At 40.2% G+C, this 16619-nt stretch overlaps 1 protein-coding gene across 2 annotated transcripts in view; it reads left to right on the top strand.

The window, feature by feature from the left end:
* Positions 1 to 16619, top strand: part of GPSM1 (G protein signaling modulator 1) — a 131978-nt gene that overhangs the window by 27844 nt on the left and 87515 nt on the right. Inside the window, exon 1 of one of the 2 annotated variants that reach the window (XM_074294102.1) lies at positions 3589 to 3763. The exons of the other annotated variant lie outside the window; for it this stretch is intronic. Coding sequence (XP_074150203.1) covers positions 3654 to 3763 — 110 coding nt within the window. The 5' untranslated portion in view covers positions 3589 to 3653. Of the gene's footprint in view, positions 1 to 3588; positions 3764 to 16619 lie in introns of those variants that run through there. 2 annotated transcript variants of the gene reach the window in all.

The following is a 16619-nucleotide window of genomic DNA, read 5'->3' as shown; positions in this document are numbered from 1 at the left end:
TCACTTCATTGCTGAAAAGAATTGATCATTTGATTCAGTTTCTTAATCCGTAAAATAAAAAGAAAATTTGGCATTTTCTTTAACAGGAAACTCCCAAATAGGGATTTGACAGTAGTAAAAAAAACAATTAAACAGCTATGAAGTTCAGTATAGGAAGGGGAGGGGCTATAACTTTAATTGTACTTTAGCCTGTTCTTGCACACCCTTACGGGAAAGCCCCATTATCTGTTGCTATTAGTTATAACACTTTAGAGGTAAAGGAAGAAATAATCTAAATTTGAAGTTAGGTACAGGTAATTTATGGATTTGCTTGACTGGCTAGACAAGTCAATTATTTGGATTTGGAAACCAAAGTACCCAAACTAGGTTGAAATATCCCCAAACCTAAGACAAAAAAAACAAAAATCAAAAAAGCATGGTTTGTTTATGTGCTGTAAATGTTCCCTTGTGATCCAATATCATGGAAATGTACCTAGCCTATCTCTGATATTCAGGATGCCCTTTTTTTTTTTTTTTTTTGGACTCTTAAAAATTCTTGTTCTTTTAATTTTTGTATGGCTACATTAGCATAAATAGACAAATAAAATGATTGCATTTATTTAAAACATGGTCCATTTGTGGCTAAATGTAAAAATGTATATATTTTTTTACCCAAAAAGTTTTTTGTCTCATTTCAGGAAGCTAACAAAGTCTATTGTATTTATCACATGAGCATTCCCCCCCCCCCCATAGTTTTTTATTTTTTCCCAGTACATATAAAAATACCTTTCAACATTCATTTTTATAAGATTTGAGGTTCCAAAATATTCTCCTTCCTCCCTCCCCAAGACAGCAAGCAATCTGAAATAGGTTATACATATATAATCATTATTCAGACATTCTTCTTAATGTCTTTCTGTATCTCTCCAATGCCATCTTGTGTTAAATTCATTAAAAAGAGGCAAGTTGAACACATGGACTTTCTTACAACTTTTAAAAAAGTTTCATAAAATTCAACAAAACCAACCAGCACATTCACAGTGTATATGGCAACATTTCATACCCATAGTCCCCAACTCTTCCAAAAAAAAAAAAAAAGAGAGAGAGAGAGAAAGGTACTTTTTTTTTTTTTTAAATCTCTCCTCCATCATTATTATTACCTGTACTAACTTGACCCTAGGAGCCAGCGACCTTCTCCTTCCTGTCCTAACCTGCCAATAAGTAGCAGAAAGACAAGCCCACCATTGTTACTCCATTGCCCAGTTCCTACCAAGTACAGGATGCCCACTGTCAGCTAGATGCTGATGCCTAGATTTCTGTTTCTGCTGAATATCTCTCAGAATCCCATTCCAACACCTGAACCCACTTTCTTCTTAATAGAGGACCATTTGTCCTGCCATTGCTTCCTAAGGTTCTCTGTACCTTGTGATCTGCCCTGCTACAAACAATTGACCTACAGTGACCGTTGCTGCCTTTACAACTGTCATGAACACAAACATAAACCCTCCTTTAGTTGTGGTGTCCACTATTTAGAATATATACTCCTTGTTAAGAAAAATGCTGTGATGAGTGTAAAAATATGTTTAAAAGAACTGCATATGTTTAACCTATATTGGATTACTTGCTGTCTAGGGGAAGAGACTGGGGAGAAGGGAGGGAGAAAAAATTGCAAAAGTAGTTTTTACAAGGGTGAATGTTGAAAACAATCTTTGACTTATTTTAAAATAAATTTTCTTATTTATTATTACATTTTATTTATTAAATTTATTATTTATTATTAAAATTTTAAAAAAAAAAAGAAAGAAGAGAAAAATGCTGTCCACCTCCAGTGAGAGACTGGATGAATTCAGTATAGATTAAAGCATAATTTTTTTCACTTAATTTTCATTACTTTTTTTTGGTAACATGGATAATATGGAAATAAGTTTTGCATGACTTCCTATGTATAATTCATACAGCATAATTGCTTGCTTTTTCAATGGGTGGAGGAAAGCTCACCTCCCTTTTTGGGGGGAAGAGGGAGAGAACTAGAAATTCAAATTTCTTTTAAATGAATGTTAACTAAAATTCAATTATCTTAAAAATAAAGAAAAATACCACCACCACCAACAGCAGAAAGGTATAAGCTCCTTAAGAGAAGATAATGCCTTGATTTTCTATTTTTGTTCCCCATGCTTAGAACAGCACTTGACATATAGTTAGAGCTTAATAAATACTTTTTTATTTCACAACATTCCATTTCATTTTATTTTTCTCTCTTTACATTGATGAATCATTGTATAAATTACTTTCCTTTCATTCTATCAGTTCATATATGTTTTCCCACAATTATCTGAACTCTTCATATTCCTCTTCTTTGATAAAATATTGTTTCAATACATTCACATCCCACAATTTATTTAGCCATTTCCTAATTGCTGCTCATCCACTTTGTATTTTGATACAATAAAAGTATATACTTTGGGATATATGCCCAGAAATGAGATTTCTGGTTCAAAGAGTACAGACAGGTGGTTGTTTTATATATATAATATAATATATGTAGATATATATATATATATCTATATAGATATAGATATATAGATATATATATATATATATATATATATATATTTTTTTTTTTTTTTTTTTTTCCCCACAGTTCCAAATTGTTTTCCAGAATGGTTGGACCAATTCCTGGCTCCTATAAGAGTGGGTTAGCATGTCTGTCTTCTCACAGCCTCTGCAACATTAACTCTCCTCCTTTTCCAAACTTTTTTCTTTAGTCAAACCATAGAAAGCTTTAAGCATGAAAAAGGAGATGAGTTCCCTATCTGGAGTGCTGACACAGTTTTTCAAATATAATAGCATCTAAACGTCTCCAAGGCACCAGCAGTGAACAGGAGGAGCCAGCTAGTCATTTTGTCAAATTGCAGTGCTGCTTCCGACCTGACACGGAAGACTCAATGGTATTGCTGAAAGGGAACAAGAGTTGCAGAAATGTAGATACATTTACATATCACATCATTCTCATGCAAAATATATCTTGATATTTAAATCATGGTCCTTAAAGGCACTTTGGAATCCTTAGCAGATACACTTTCATAACACAGTCATTTGAAACATGTGCTCTGACTCGAGCATCCAGCAGTGGAGACTCCCAACACTGAGCTGGAGAATGCTTTTGAGAGAGTGCTGAGAGGGGGTGGGACTCAGTCTGTGGCTACCGGTTACCGTGGATCTGTGAGTTAAAGGTGAGTCAGTGGGAGATCCCAGGCCCAAACCCAGCCGTGCAGGGCACTGGCTTAGAGTGTCACAGATATGAAGGGATTCTTGTGTCTCAGAGATGGCTCCATTCTCCCAAAGTGTTTTCCCCTGGGGTCAAGGGCAAGAGCTAGGAGCAGCGAGCAGCATGCTGGCAAGCAACTACTGATATGGGGTAGGAGAAATCTGGTTAGTTGCCATGGCATCAAGGCCCCAACAAACACTGAATCACCTTTTGGGCGCATTGACCCAGCCCCCTTTCCTGTTACAAGCAAATGGAAGCGTGCTTTAGGGGAAACTCCCAGCACGTGATCCAAGTTTGAAAAAAGCCCTCCAGGAGATTGGCAGGGTGTGGCTTGGGCCCGACTGAATTTTTCTGGATATACCGGGCAGTCACTGCCCAAACTCGGAGTACTTTGGGTCACTCCAGAATGTCCCACGTGAAGAGCAGCGGGCTTCTGTGTTTGCGCAGATTCCTTTGCAAGTTCTGTTCCTCCTGTGCAAAGCGGAGGGCACCCAGTCTTCATGGTGGCAGAACAAGGTAAGAGCCTGCTGCTCAGGCCAGTCCCCCACTGACTAGTCTCTTTTCCCTCTTTGCTTTTGCCCACGTCATTCATTCTCTCCACCCTGACTCTCCCGCTCTTGGCTCTACCTCCCTGTAACTCTAGTGCGCTGTCCACCTCAGAACTCTCCTCTCCGTGGACGCTGCCTCCGATTGTCCACCTCAGCCCCTGCCCTGACCAGCACGCATTTAGTAATTCAAGGGGATGAAGAGTTTTCCGTTGAAACCATGAGTCTGGGTGCTGGAGTCTGAGCAGCGCCAGGCCAGGAGAAGGCTGTTACCGGAATTTTCCGGGGTCTTGCTAGTTGTAGTTGGTCGTTTTTCAGTTGTGTTTAGCTCTTTGTGAGTTTTCTTGGCAAAGATACTGGAATGGTTTGTCATTTCTTGGAGCGGCTTGTCATTTCTTTTCCAGCTCCTTTCACAGAGAAGAAAACGGAAGCAAACAAGAGTTAAGTGACTGCCCAGGGTCACACAGCTAGGAAGTACAGATTTGAACTCAGAAAGAGGAGTCCTTCTGACTCCAGGCTCCTATCCACTGTTCCATTTAGCCACTGCACAAATAAACCAGCACAGATTACAGACAGACAGGTGCCCTGCAGCTTATTCACTCAGAGTGTGACGCGCTCCATCAGCAGGTGATGGACAGTTCCACAGGTGAGACGCACACACATCCTTCCAGAATTTGGACAAGATCAGAAATGTCGTCTATGCAAACTTACCATCACTTTCCAGTAACTGGGCATGTAGCTGGTAAAGAAATAAAAAAGGTGCCTGAAACATTTCAAAGACCTTTAGCTTAGCCATTTATGCCAGTCCAAAGAAAATTGTACCTCCTTTACCAGTCAGTTAATTAACACTTGTTACGCTGCTTATTAGACAGAAATAAAGAGAAGTGAGTTTTTGGACCTATTCAAAGTCTCTTAAGTTTTCTTTTTTGGCTATAGTAAAGTCTTTGGGGGAAGTGAGGTTCTGAAAGATACGTTTAATACAAATATATGATAATAGCAAATATTATTTGTTAAGTTCTTCTAAAATTCACTTTCAAAAAGATGGGATTGCAAGATGGCAAATGGATCTGCTTATACTGACCAGCAAGACATATATTCTTCTTGTCCCTGTCCCATTTTTAGTTTTTGAGAGAGCGGTTTGAGGCTGAAGAGACGCCAAAGGCCAGTCCCAGACTTGACTCTGCCTGCCATGAATGGCACACATTTACATACATTCCCTGGAGCCTGGAGATTTTTCATCTGCATCAAAATACAAAGCAGTATCTACCCTAGAACTAAAATTGCACTAACTCCCCAATGAAACCACTTGATTTGGACTTAAAAAGTCCTCTGAAAGCAACATCCATTTTGGAGAGAAGTGCACTGAGAATGGCAGAACTCATGGGCAGGAATCGGTCAATTCCTGATTTTTGGCTTTGTCATCCACTGGCAGCCACTATTTAATCACTCCCTGCCTTCTTTATTGCTCCCTGGTGTAGCCTTGGGGCAGACAAATTCAGCTGTGGAAGCCTGAGCCAACTATATATCTAAACCAATTATATATCAGATGTGAACCCGGAGGTTCAGAAGCCAGCCCTAGGATGCAGTCCAAATCCCCTTACCCCTCTGGGCTTGGAAGTGGGAGGGGACTAAGGTATAAGGACAAGTATTTGGAATGTAGGAGCTGTTGCCTTTTTAAAATCTTTTTTTCCCATCCCCTACCTGTACTGCAGACTTCTCCTAATAGGAGCTTATGGGTGCTTGTGGGATGGAATTGATTTCCTATGCCATACGTCCCCTGTATTAGAGCTGATGAGTGTGTGTGTATATGTATATGTGTATGTAGTTTTCCAAGTTTAATGGAGGCATTATGGGAAGGACCTGGGGCTACTAGGCAAGAGACCTGAATTATCATCCTGAGCTCAGCTGTTGACTGTGACCTACAGCAAATCACTTACCTTTTTCTTTCTCTCCAAAATGAGAGTTAGAACATAAATTTGTTGTCGTTGTTCAATTATGTACAGCTTTTCAAGACCCTATTTGGGATTTTCTTGGCAGAGATACTAAGATGTTTTGCCATTTCCTTCTCCGGTTCATTTTACAGATGAGGAAACTGAGGCAAACAGTTACGTGGCTTGCCCAGAGTCACCTGACTAGTAAGTATCTGAGTTCAGATTTGAATTCTGGCCTTCCTGACTCCAGGCTCAGAGCCTATTTTAAATAAAGGAAAGCTAAAAGGAAGGTGAACTCTGAGTGACTGAAAAAGCCAGTGACCTTTCTCCATCCTTGAGGCAAAGAGGGTGGGGGCGCCTACTAGTGCAGACTATTGAATACACAGCCCTTAGAGCAGCCTTCTAATTGGATGTTTTTGGCTTAATGGTTTTTCTTTGTTACAAAAGAGGCTTTAGTCTGGAGGGAGCACTACTGAATTAACTTATATAAAGACCAAATACATCAATAAAAATAATTTTTTTTTAAAAATTAAAAGTAAAAATTAAAATGAGATTTGGATCAGAGCAGGTTCTCAGGCCTTTTTGTGTCATGGATGTCTTTTGGCAGTTTGGTGAAGCATATGTGAACCCCTTTGTGTAATAATGCATAAAATAAAATACAGAGTGTTACAAAGAAAATCAATGATATTGAAAACCTATTATTTAAATCCAGTGCTTAGCAAGTGCCTGGGTGCAAAATAAATGTTTATTGATTGATTGAAATATTAAAAACTCAAATTCAGAAATCTTCTGAACACTAGGGACTAGAAAGGGGAGAAGAGGTTGAGAAAAGGGAAGGTAATGGAGATGCACCTTGAGTTAGGGTCCCTAGGATTAAATGATCTCCGAGGTGACTTGTAGCTTTATCGATCAAGTGACAGAGAATCCTTGACTCCAAAATCAGCAAAGGGAGGTTCTGGCACAAGCAGAGTAGGGAGATTGTATAACTGCCTGCCTATACTTGGGTTGTATTTATATGATGTTAAAAACCAAAACCTGCTATTTGCTGCCCGGTGTCACTGATTTCAGCCTTTATTGTTATTGTTTTACCATTATTTCAAACTCTTTGGTGTACATAGCTCACACCTGTCTTTCTCTGAACAACAAAAACTTTTATCTGTTCTTTCAGAGCATCCTCTGTGTCAGAACTTGACATCCTTGGTGATAAGCTGGGGCTTTTCAGATTAGAGAGAGACATAATTATATAGGATCAGTGTCTCGTCTCAGACATCTGGGTATGTGGGCCAGAGACAAGGGAAAGAAAAACTGGAAAGAAGGAATAAAAAGGGAATGGAAGTTACATCACTTCAATCGAGCTCCAAGCTGGCCACCCCGGAATTCTTGCCCTTCCAGCTTCCGAGCAGCTAATTGTGCCTTTGTGGTGGAAGCATGCATGACTGTGGGCGGGGGCCATATCCCTTCACACAAAAGCCCCTTTGCTGAATGGGCAGAATTAGGAAAAGAGGAAAAAAAAAAAAAAAAAAAATATATATATATATATATATATATATATAAATAGTCCCAGGGGCAGGGTCTGAGTAATTACAGGATATCGTTACCACTAACCCAGCAAAAAAGAAACCAGAGCAAAATTTGGTTTGTTTTTACCCTGTGGATGAGGAGCAGGATCCTTAAGAGGGTATAGTGAATGTAGACTGTGCCATACCTGAATTTCAGTGCTGGCAAGAGGCCGTTAAATAATATTCTTCTATCCAGGCTCAAGATAAGAATTCAAGTGCCACTTGAATTGGCTCATGGCTGAGGCTTTTTCCAACTCTCTGACTATGGTCCTCTGATTAAGTATAATTGAATTGTGGGAGTGCTATCTGCATAGGCAATCTGACCATAGGCAAGGACTTCATCTCTTAAAGCCTCAGTTTCTAACTTTTAATTTATTTCAATTAACATGCTTTTGTTTTTTCCCCCATCTCCCCCTCCCTGAATTGGGAGAGGAAAAAATGGAATGCCTTATAACAATGAAAAATCAAGGGAAGCAAATTCCTATATTTGCCAAGTCCAAATGTGTAGGTCTCGTTCTACATTTTGAATCCATTATCCACCTCTCTGATGGGAATCAGGCATCTTCTGGCTGGCACGCTGATCGAGTTATTAATCCTTCCAAAGTTGTTTATTTTAGAATGTTGTTAGTTCACATATTTAACACGTATGGGATTACCTGCCGTCTAGGGGAAGGGATGGGGAAATTCAGAACAGAAGGTTTTGCAAGAGTCAGTGTTGAAAAATTACCCATGCATGTGTTTTGTAAATAAAAAGCTTTAATTAAAATTAAAAAAAAAAGAAAAGAAAAGAATGTTGTTAGTTCAGAGATTGTTCTCCGATTCTGCTCTCTTTCCTTGCCATCAGTTCACAAGGGTCTTTTCAGGTTTCATCATTTCCTATGGCTCAATAGTATTCCATTACATTCATAAACCATAATTTGTTCAGGCACTCTCTCTCTCTAATCGATATTCCTCTTTAGTTTCCTCCTCTTTGCTGCTACAAAAAAAAGAACTGCTATGGATATGTTTATACCATTGGGTGCCTTTTCTCTTGTTTTAATCTCTTTGGAATCCTCCTAGTGGAACTGCAGAGCCAAAGCAGAACCAGACTGCTTTCTGGAAGGCTGGACATCTCAGTTTCCTATATGATAATACTAGTTGCATTACCTACCTTGTGGATCTATTTGAGGGAAAGCACTTGGTAATCATGAAGCCCCAGGTGAGTTATTATCATTATTATTACTATAGGGGAAAATTCCTGGAAATTGAAAGTTAGGATTAAATGGCCAAAATGAGCTCTCAGGCCTGTTTGCCATCACTGAGCCAAGCCAAGATAGCTTCACCTCCCAGCCCAAATGGACAAAGGAGGCAGAATGGCATGAGAATGAGAATCAGGAGTACTTATGTTCAATGAAAAGAAGCTCTTTGTAAACCTTGAGGTGCTATATAAATGTGAACTATTATTATTAATTTTATGTCTCCGTATATGTTTTGTTTATTGTGATCCTCTGAGTTGCAGCTTTTAAAGAAAGCTGAGATATGGCTAAGTCCCGTCCCCTTCTGTACTCTTTCCTTCCTCATAGTGTCTTCCCTTTCATGGCATCCTTCTTACTATAGCTAACTCTGGTAAGTCTCCTCTACAAATTTACCCTGCCAGTTAATGGTGTATTCACACCTCATGGCATATTCTTTTAATGGCTTCTTCCAAACCTCTTTCCTTGCTAAATCTATTGTTCTGATTCTATTTATTTACCACTGCTGTTGTCTGTTACCTCTTCATTTTGTCTGAAATCTCTTCTCGTAAATAAATGGACCTTTTAGCTAAGAAAAGGCCCTTATGAATTTGTCACATGTATTTCAAATTAGAACCTCATCAGTGACATAGAGACGATATCATATCAGCTCTAGATTCATAGAATGTCAGAATCCTGAGGCCTCAGAAGGTATCTGGGCCAAATCTCACGCAACCACCCCTGCTTGAAGACCTCCAGTGAGGAAATTTTAGTGTGTAAAAGGTTGTAGACCTTAGGAAAGATGCAAAGAATGTGAAGTATGGTTTCAGACTTCAAGAAACTTATAATTTACTTTGAGAGGGAAAACAAGTAAAAATTTTGTTAACAATCTAGAAGGAAGGAAGGAAGGAACGAACAAGGGAGGGAAGGAGAAAAGGAAGGAAAAAAGGAAGGAGGGAAAAAGGGAGGGAGGGAAGGAAGGAAAAGAAAGTGACAGAAACAGTCTTTTGGGTTTGGAAGATGCCATGCTCCAGTGCCCATGGACTAGATAGGATCAGGTGGCGGCTAAAACAGATCTTCAAACTATACCCACAGCCTGACTCCCTCCATCAAGATCAAAGAGGGGAGAGGGGAGGAAGCTCCTCCAGAAAAGCACTGGCAGCTGCCCAGTAAGAGGTCTGGAACCCTGTGGGGCACGCTAACCCAGGCCCTATATGCTAAGTTTAGAAAAATGCCATGGAACAAGCAAGCAGGGCAAGCCTGGGACTGTAGTGGTACGGACATGGTTTGAGTTAGTTCTCAGAATTTTTCCTTCTAAATGACTAAGAGCTTTTAAGCTCTAAATATGTGGGGATGAGATATCTTCACCTGCATAAGCACTTGATGCTGCAGAGGTCAGAGAGAAGCTCCTCTCATTCCCCACTCACCTTTAGTCCTTTTTCTAAGTTCAAAGGGAGCCTCCCAGCCTTTGCCTGGGTTGTTCCCCATTTCTGGGTTGTGCTTCCTCCTCATCTCTGTCTCTTAGAAGCTTTAGCTTCTTTCAGTGCTCATCTTATTTGTTTCCTTTTATGGGAAATCTTTCATGTTCCTAGAAGTGCTAGAATTCTCTTTTTCTTTCTCATAGGATCATAGATGGGAAGCTGGAAAGGTCTCAGAACCCATCCAGCCCAATCCCCTCATTTGAAACTGAGCTACAAAGAGGTTCAATGATTTGCTTGCATCCAAGATGAGATTTTATCCCAAACAACACACTCTCTAGAGGCCGTCCTCGACTGCCTCTCAATACAATATAATCGCCTTTTGGACAGGGATGATTCTTAATTTTGTTTTTGAACTCCCAGCCCCTGGTGGAGGGATTTGCATATACTAAGTGCTTAACAACTGCTTGTGGATTGGATTGGAGACATGGCAAATGTGACCTCAGGAAAGGATGGATGAGTTCAGGTCACTCTGGTACTAAAAGGGCTCCTGGGAAGTCAGGCAATCAAGAGAAACCACTAGAATCCTAATGTATTAAATAGCCTTAATGCACCAAGTCAATGTGCCCATCGAAGCCTCTAATTTATTACTCTGGAGTAATAGACACTAGGGAGAATAATGCACTGTTCTTCCAATACTGAGAGGCTATTCCTGACCCTCCACCGGGAGTTGGGATGGGCTCTCCTGATCCACATCTACTCTCACAAGTACAGATTTATAATACTTAGTCCGGACTTTGGTCTGTGTTTGGGCATGCTCTGCATTGGACAAATGACCTTAATCACTAGGTTTCATTCTTTTCCTGTTTTAGCCCATTTATTAACTGTTTAGGATCTCTGGTTAGGCTTATTTATATTGGGGAAGAGAAGACAGAGGCAACTGGATCATTTTTTCAGTTAATTGAAGGCTGTAAAAAAGATATTCTCCAGTGACACCATGGGCAGAATAAAAAAACCACAGAAACCCTTATCCAGCCATCTGAAGGATTTAAGTTATGGATGTAGAATGCTCTTAGAGATGAGAATTAACACCGATTAGAAGCACCCTGATGGTCTGGATGACATTTTCTATTTCTATTCAGGGGGGACTGCCCCCCACTGAGTGAGAGCCAAAATGTGGAGCTAAAAAATTCTCTTAGAATCAATCAACTCAATGTACTAGGATTTTTAGCTGCCTACTGTGTGTCAAGCACTTTGCTAAGCAGTGGAAACACAAATAGGATTAGGAAGACAGTGCTTTCTAAGAGAAGGAGATGGCACATGAAAGAAAGCTGAAAAGGGGAGCTGGGAGCAGGCAGAACACAGGTGTGCCTCCGGGTGCGGTTGATGAAATCCTGAGGGCCATCTTGCTGACCTGGGCTCCTGGGAGGATCCCTCCAGTTGGAGGGAGAGAACGCCGGACCAGAGGGCACTTCCAGTGTGTGGATTCCCTTGCTGGAGTGAGGCTTTAGAATCGAAGAAAAGGGCATGTCGGGGTCAGGAGGGTGCAGCGAGTCTGGAGAACAGCATCATAGCCCTCTGTTAGCTGTGCCGGTGTGTGCCCACAGTGCCAAGCGTCCAAAAACAGGAATGTAAAAAAATCAAAGGGTTCTGGCTTAGCAAGGACTTTTTTTTTTCATGAGAATAGCAGAGATCGTGAAGGAAAGATGACAAGATGGGGGGTGTAAGAAGAAGGAGCCCCAAACTATCAGCAGAATCATGTTGCATGGAGGGATACAGGTAATAGAGATACAAAGCAAGGCACCCAATCGCTGGAGCTTCCACACAAAAGTATCATGTGCCTTTTCTCTCAGAGTAAAAAGCACAGAGAAGAATAAGATTTCGAGCCTGGGGCCCAGCTGACTTTCTGAGATTGTCTTCAGTGTTGGCCTCCTAATTCCAGACCTGCAGGTCTTAGCTGCATTTAGCACAAAGAGCCCCTTCGTGGCCAGCCCCACTGCCTTCCCCAGACCTGTAACTGCTGCCTCTCACAGCTGGGCTCAGGTTGCTGTGGCTCCACAATGACCATTATTGGTTTGGGGCCAGTTAAGGTGAATTGATTTTTGTACTTCATGGGATGCTCCAAGCTGTGTTGTTGGCTAACCTCCCAAGCTTAAAAAAAAAAAAAAAAAGCATTGGTTTGGCACATGAAATTACCCACTCCACAGGTGAGGGGGCGGAGTCTTCAGAGGTCACGCCACCCATCCCCCTGTCTCCAGATACAGCTCTGTTAAAACAATCCGAGTTAGGTTGGGGTTATATCCCTCCACCTCCCAGCTTCTCCCTATATCCCACCAGTCCTTCAGTGAATACACAATGACTGTCAAGTTTTTTATTTCCCAGATCGCCTCCAGGCCAGGAGATGTACATTCTGACCCAGGCTGACTTTCCCCTAGAAAGCGGGAGGGGCATCCCGATTAGTGCCCTCAGGCCTGGGTCTCCATGTAGATGAGAGCCTGCCTGAATTAGTTAAATGCGGAGGAAAGGCACCGAGACCTCGTTCTTCCTCCCCACTTATTCCCTCACCAAGGGCTGGTGAGATCAGGAAATTATTCCTTGCACCCTCTTAGAAAATAGAAGCGGGTCCTGCTTTATGCAGAAGCTACCTTCCTAGAAAATTGTGTATCATTCGAGGTTATGTAAATACTAGCCCTGCTTTAAATACACTAGGGCATCTGGGTAGCATAGTAGATGGAATGATCAATCTGGAATCAGGCAGATTTGTACAAATCCTGTCCAACACATTAGTTTTGTGATTCTGAGCAGGTCGGGAAGCATGTCTGCCTCAATTTCCTGGATATGTAAAATGGGTATAATGATAGCACCTGGCTCCATTGTTGTGCAGATCAAATGATATTTGTACAAAGCACTTCATCAACCGTAAAGTACTATGTAAATGCCAGGTAGTTATTTATTTATATTAGGAGCATTTGATGTTTTAGAGCAGTCTGCTTAATCTTCGATCCATGAAATTATGATCACTTTTATATTTTGGTAACTGAACTTTAATATGCATGTTTCTTTTACAATCCTATGTGTTTGTTTTTTTGTTTTTATTCATTTAAGACATTTTTTTGAGAAGGGATTCATAGGTTTCACTAAGCTGCCAAAGGGGTCCATGTTTCAGAACCTCTGGTTTAGAGGGAAACTGTAATGAATCCTTTAAAAAAAAAAAAAAAAAAAAAAGTACTTTTGTGAAGTAAACAATTTTATCTCCAAGTTTTAGTAGGTTTGCATTTTTGCTTCTTAAAGTAAGGCCCTCATGAACATAAAGTTGCCCCAAGTTCAAAGAGTACCATGTCATACAGTATCATTCCCTCGAGCTGTAATTAAAAATGGGTAGCTAGTAGAGGGGTTAAAAAATAAGGGCAAGGAAGCTAGGGCAGCTTTATGTGTGAGGAAACCCTGCACTTAGAGATTTAGCTCTTTTTTTTAATCTGATAGTATTGGATGATGACGTAAGTGCAACCCTCTCTAGCTTATGGAATTAGGGGAATTGTGGGTGAGCAGAGCCTGAAGTGGATACCAGGAATTTCAGATCACGTAGGAAGGAAGGGTAAATGTATAACAGGCTGACAGAGGAGTCTACTTGGAAACAGGCAGGCCCTAGCTGGGTACCTCACATACCAGGACAGCCCTGCTTGTGAGTACAAAGAGGAGGAACTTGGGGCTAAAAAATACACAAGGGGAAACACTTGTTTAAATCTCAGAGAAGATCTTGGGTACAATAGCTAGCATTTATAAAGCCCTTTAAGGTTTGCAAAGCACTTGACATACATCAACTTATTTGATCTTCACAATTAGGTAGGTACTTTCATTATTCCCATTTTATAGAAGAGAATACTAACTAAGATATAGAGATGTCAAATGACTTGTCATAGTCATAGAGCTAGTGTCTTAGGCTTGATTCAGACTCAGGGCTTTCTGATTACAGGTCTAACACTGTATCCACAACAAAACTTATTTTCCATTTACAGGTGGTTGATGATGGAAAGACAAAAGAAAGCAATGTAGTGTAGTGGAAAGAGTGACAAACTGAGTTCAGATTACGCCTCTGCTATTTGGTACCTATGCCTTTGAACTGTCCTAGAACAATAATCCTATGAGAGTATTAATAGTGATTGAAAGCTTCACAACTGGGAAAGAGACCCACATGTGCAAAAATGTTTGTGGCAGCCCTTTTTGTATGGCCAGAAACTGGAAAGTGAGTGGATGTCCATCAATTGGGGAATGGCTGAATAAATTGTGGTATATGAATGTTATGGAATATTATTGTTCTGTAAGAAATGACCAGCAGGATGAATACAGAGAGGCTTGGAGAGACTTACATGAACTGATGCTGAGTGAAATGAGCAGGACCAGGAGATGATTGTACAGCAACAAGATTATATGATGATCAATTTCTGATGGACATGGCTCTCTTCAACAATGAGATGATCCAGGCCAGTTCCAATGATCTTGTGCTGAAGAGAGTCATCCATCCCATAGGGAACTGAGTGTGGATCACATCTCACTCTTTTTGTTGTTGTTTGTTTGCATTTTATTTTCTTCATTTTCTTTTTTGGTTTGATTTGATTTTTCTTGTACAGCAAGATAATCTATATAAATATGTATGTATATATTGGATTCAACATATATTTCTACCATGTTTAACATATATTGGGCTGCTTGCCATCTAGGGGAAAGGAGTGGGAGGGGAGGGGACTGGAACACAAGGTTTTGCAAGGGCTAAGGTTGCAGAATTATCCATGCATATCTTTTGAAAAATAAAAACCTTTAATAAAAAAATAAGCACACATACACACACAAAGAAACATGAGATTCCAGACACACACACACAAAGTCTCATAACTTTGTCTCCATATGCTCTAACTTCAGGGTTTTGTTGCCAAATTTGATCTGTAGAACAATCCATTCTTCAGGACTAGGAATGCCAGTGAGTTGAGTGTTATTATTCTATCTCCCCTTGGCTCTTCTTTCCAACAACAGATCTGCTGGTGCTTGTATAAAAATGATTTTCTTTTTTTCTTTAAGTAAAGTTTTATTTATTTTTAACATTCATTTTTAAAAATTGAGCTCTGCATTTTCTTCCTTCAGGCGCTTCCTCATTGATTGAGAAAGCAAGCAATATATCAATTATGCAAAACATATTTCCATGTTAGCTATGTTGCAAAAAAAAATAAAGTGAAAAAATTATACTTCAATATGCAGTCGGAGAACATCAGTTTTCTCTCTTGGAAGGGGCTGGTATTTTTCATTGAATTGTGAAGGTGATTTTCAAATATAACCTCAGATGTAAGAGAAATAATCAACTGTTAAGAAAAACCAAAAGGCTTTTACAGACAGTTATTATTGCTGCTTAGCTGGGAGATCTTTATCTCCTATTGAAGGAAGTGAGAAAAGAGAAATGACCTCCACCAGCTCAGAGCCTTCAGTAGAGGTTATATGGACACAGCATGATGTCACCCTCAGTAGAAAGCCTTCCTTTTGGGAAAGGGCAGGCTATCCATCCTGCAAAATGTAACAAGGCAGATGCCAGGGGCGGAGAGAGATTCTCAGCCACTCAAGAAAAGTCTTAGTGTTTTATCATCACAGACATTTATTCCATTTTCTTACCAGCATATACCTCCAGAACTGGAATGGGGAACCAGCATTCAGTCTTGTCTTGGGCATTTCCTAGTGGTACTGGAAAAGAATCTGTCCCTAGGATATTTCTTATTCATCGGCCAAAAAACCCCATTTTTTCCCTATCTTGTAACTCCACCCTATTTATCAGATAGGGCATTCTCTGAGAAAACAAACTCATTTTTACAGCCTGAGCCAAAGTGAATTGACACGGTAAACACTTGATCACCATATAATTGGGAAATCCTTGTCCTGCATTCCAAAGCCAAACAAAAATGATTTTTGATTATCTGATATTTTAAGTTATCTATGCCACTGCCCCCTTTATAATGATGAGGTCGACTGGGCAGTTACTAGGTAAAGAAAGGATAAGTCCCACTTCTGCTCAGGAATCTTCAGTGGCTCCCTATTGCTTTGTGTTTAAAAGACAAATTCTGATATTCAAGGCCCTCTACAATCTGGCTCTTGTCCTCCTGATTCCACACTATGTCCTTCAAATAGTATATAGTACTAGACTATAATCTGTTCTTTTTTAATCCACCTCCATTCATTCATTCATTTTCCATGGCTAAAAAGCACTGAACCCACATGTTCACTTTCTGAAATCTCTTTAAGTCCCAGCTAAGTTAAGCTGCCCCATGAAGCTTTCTCTGATCATTTCAGCTGAAAATAACCTCCCTTTTCTCAAATATTTCTAGAGCATTTTTTTCTTTCCTATGCACCTCTTACGGTCACCCTTATAGCACACTTCTTTGTGTAAGTGTTGAATTCCCACAATTTAGACTGGAAGGTCTCTGAGGGCAAAGACAGTATCATTTTTCATCTTTACATTATCTCGGGCCTAGCGTTTTGTAAGTACTTAACAAATATTAGCAAGTTAGAGTAGAATTAAATAATCAGTTGGGTTGGACTGAATTCCCTCTCTCTATTCAAGCTGCCCTTCCCCCATCTGCTTATCTTATCTTCCAGCTCGGGGTTGAAGGGATTGAGCTGCCCTTGATCTCAGCCTTTGAGGAGCCAGGTGTGGGGGCTGGGAGGCAGGAG

This window comes from Sminthopsis crassicaudata, chromosome 2 (assembly GCF_048593235.1).
Source record: "Sminthopsis crassicaudata isolate SCR6 chromosome 2, ASM4859323v1, whole genome shotgun sequence".
In the NCBI taxonomy this organism is placed as follows: Eukaryota; Metazoa; Chordata; class Mammalia; order Dasyuromorphia; family Dasyuridae; genus Sminthopsis; species Sminthopsis crassicaudata.
The sequence above is the reverse complement of the archived record's forward strand: the minus strand, read 5'-3'. Positions and strand labels throughout refer to the sequence as shown.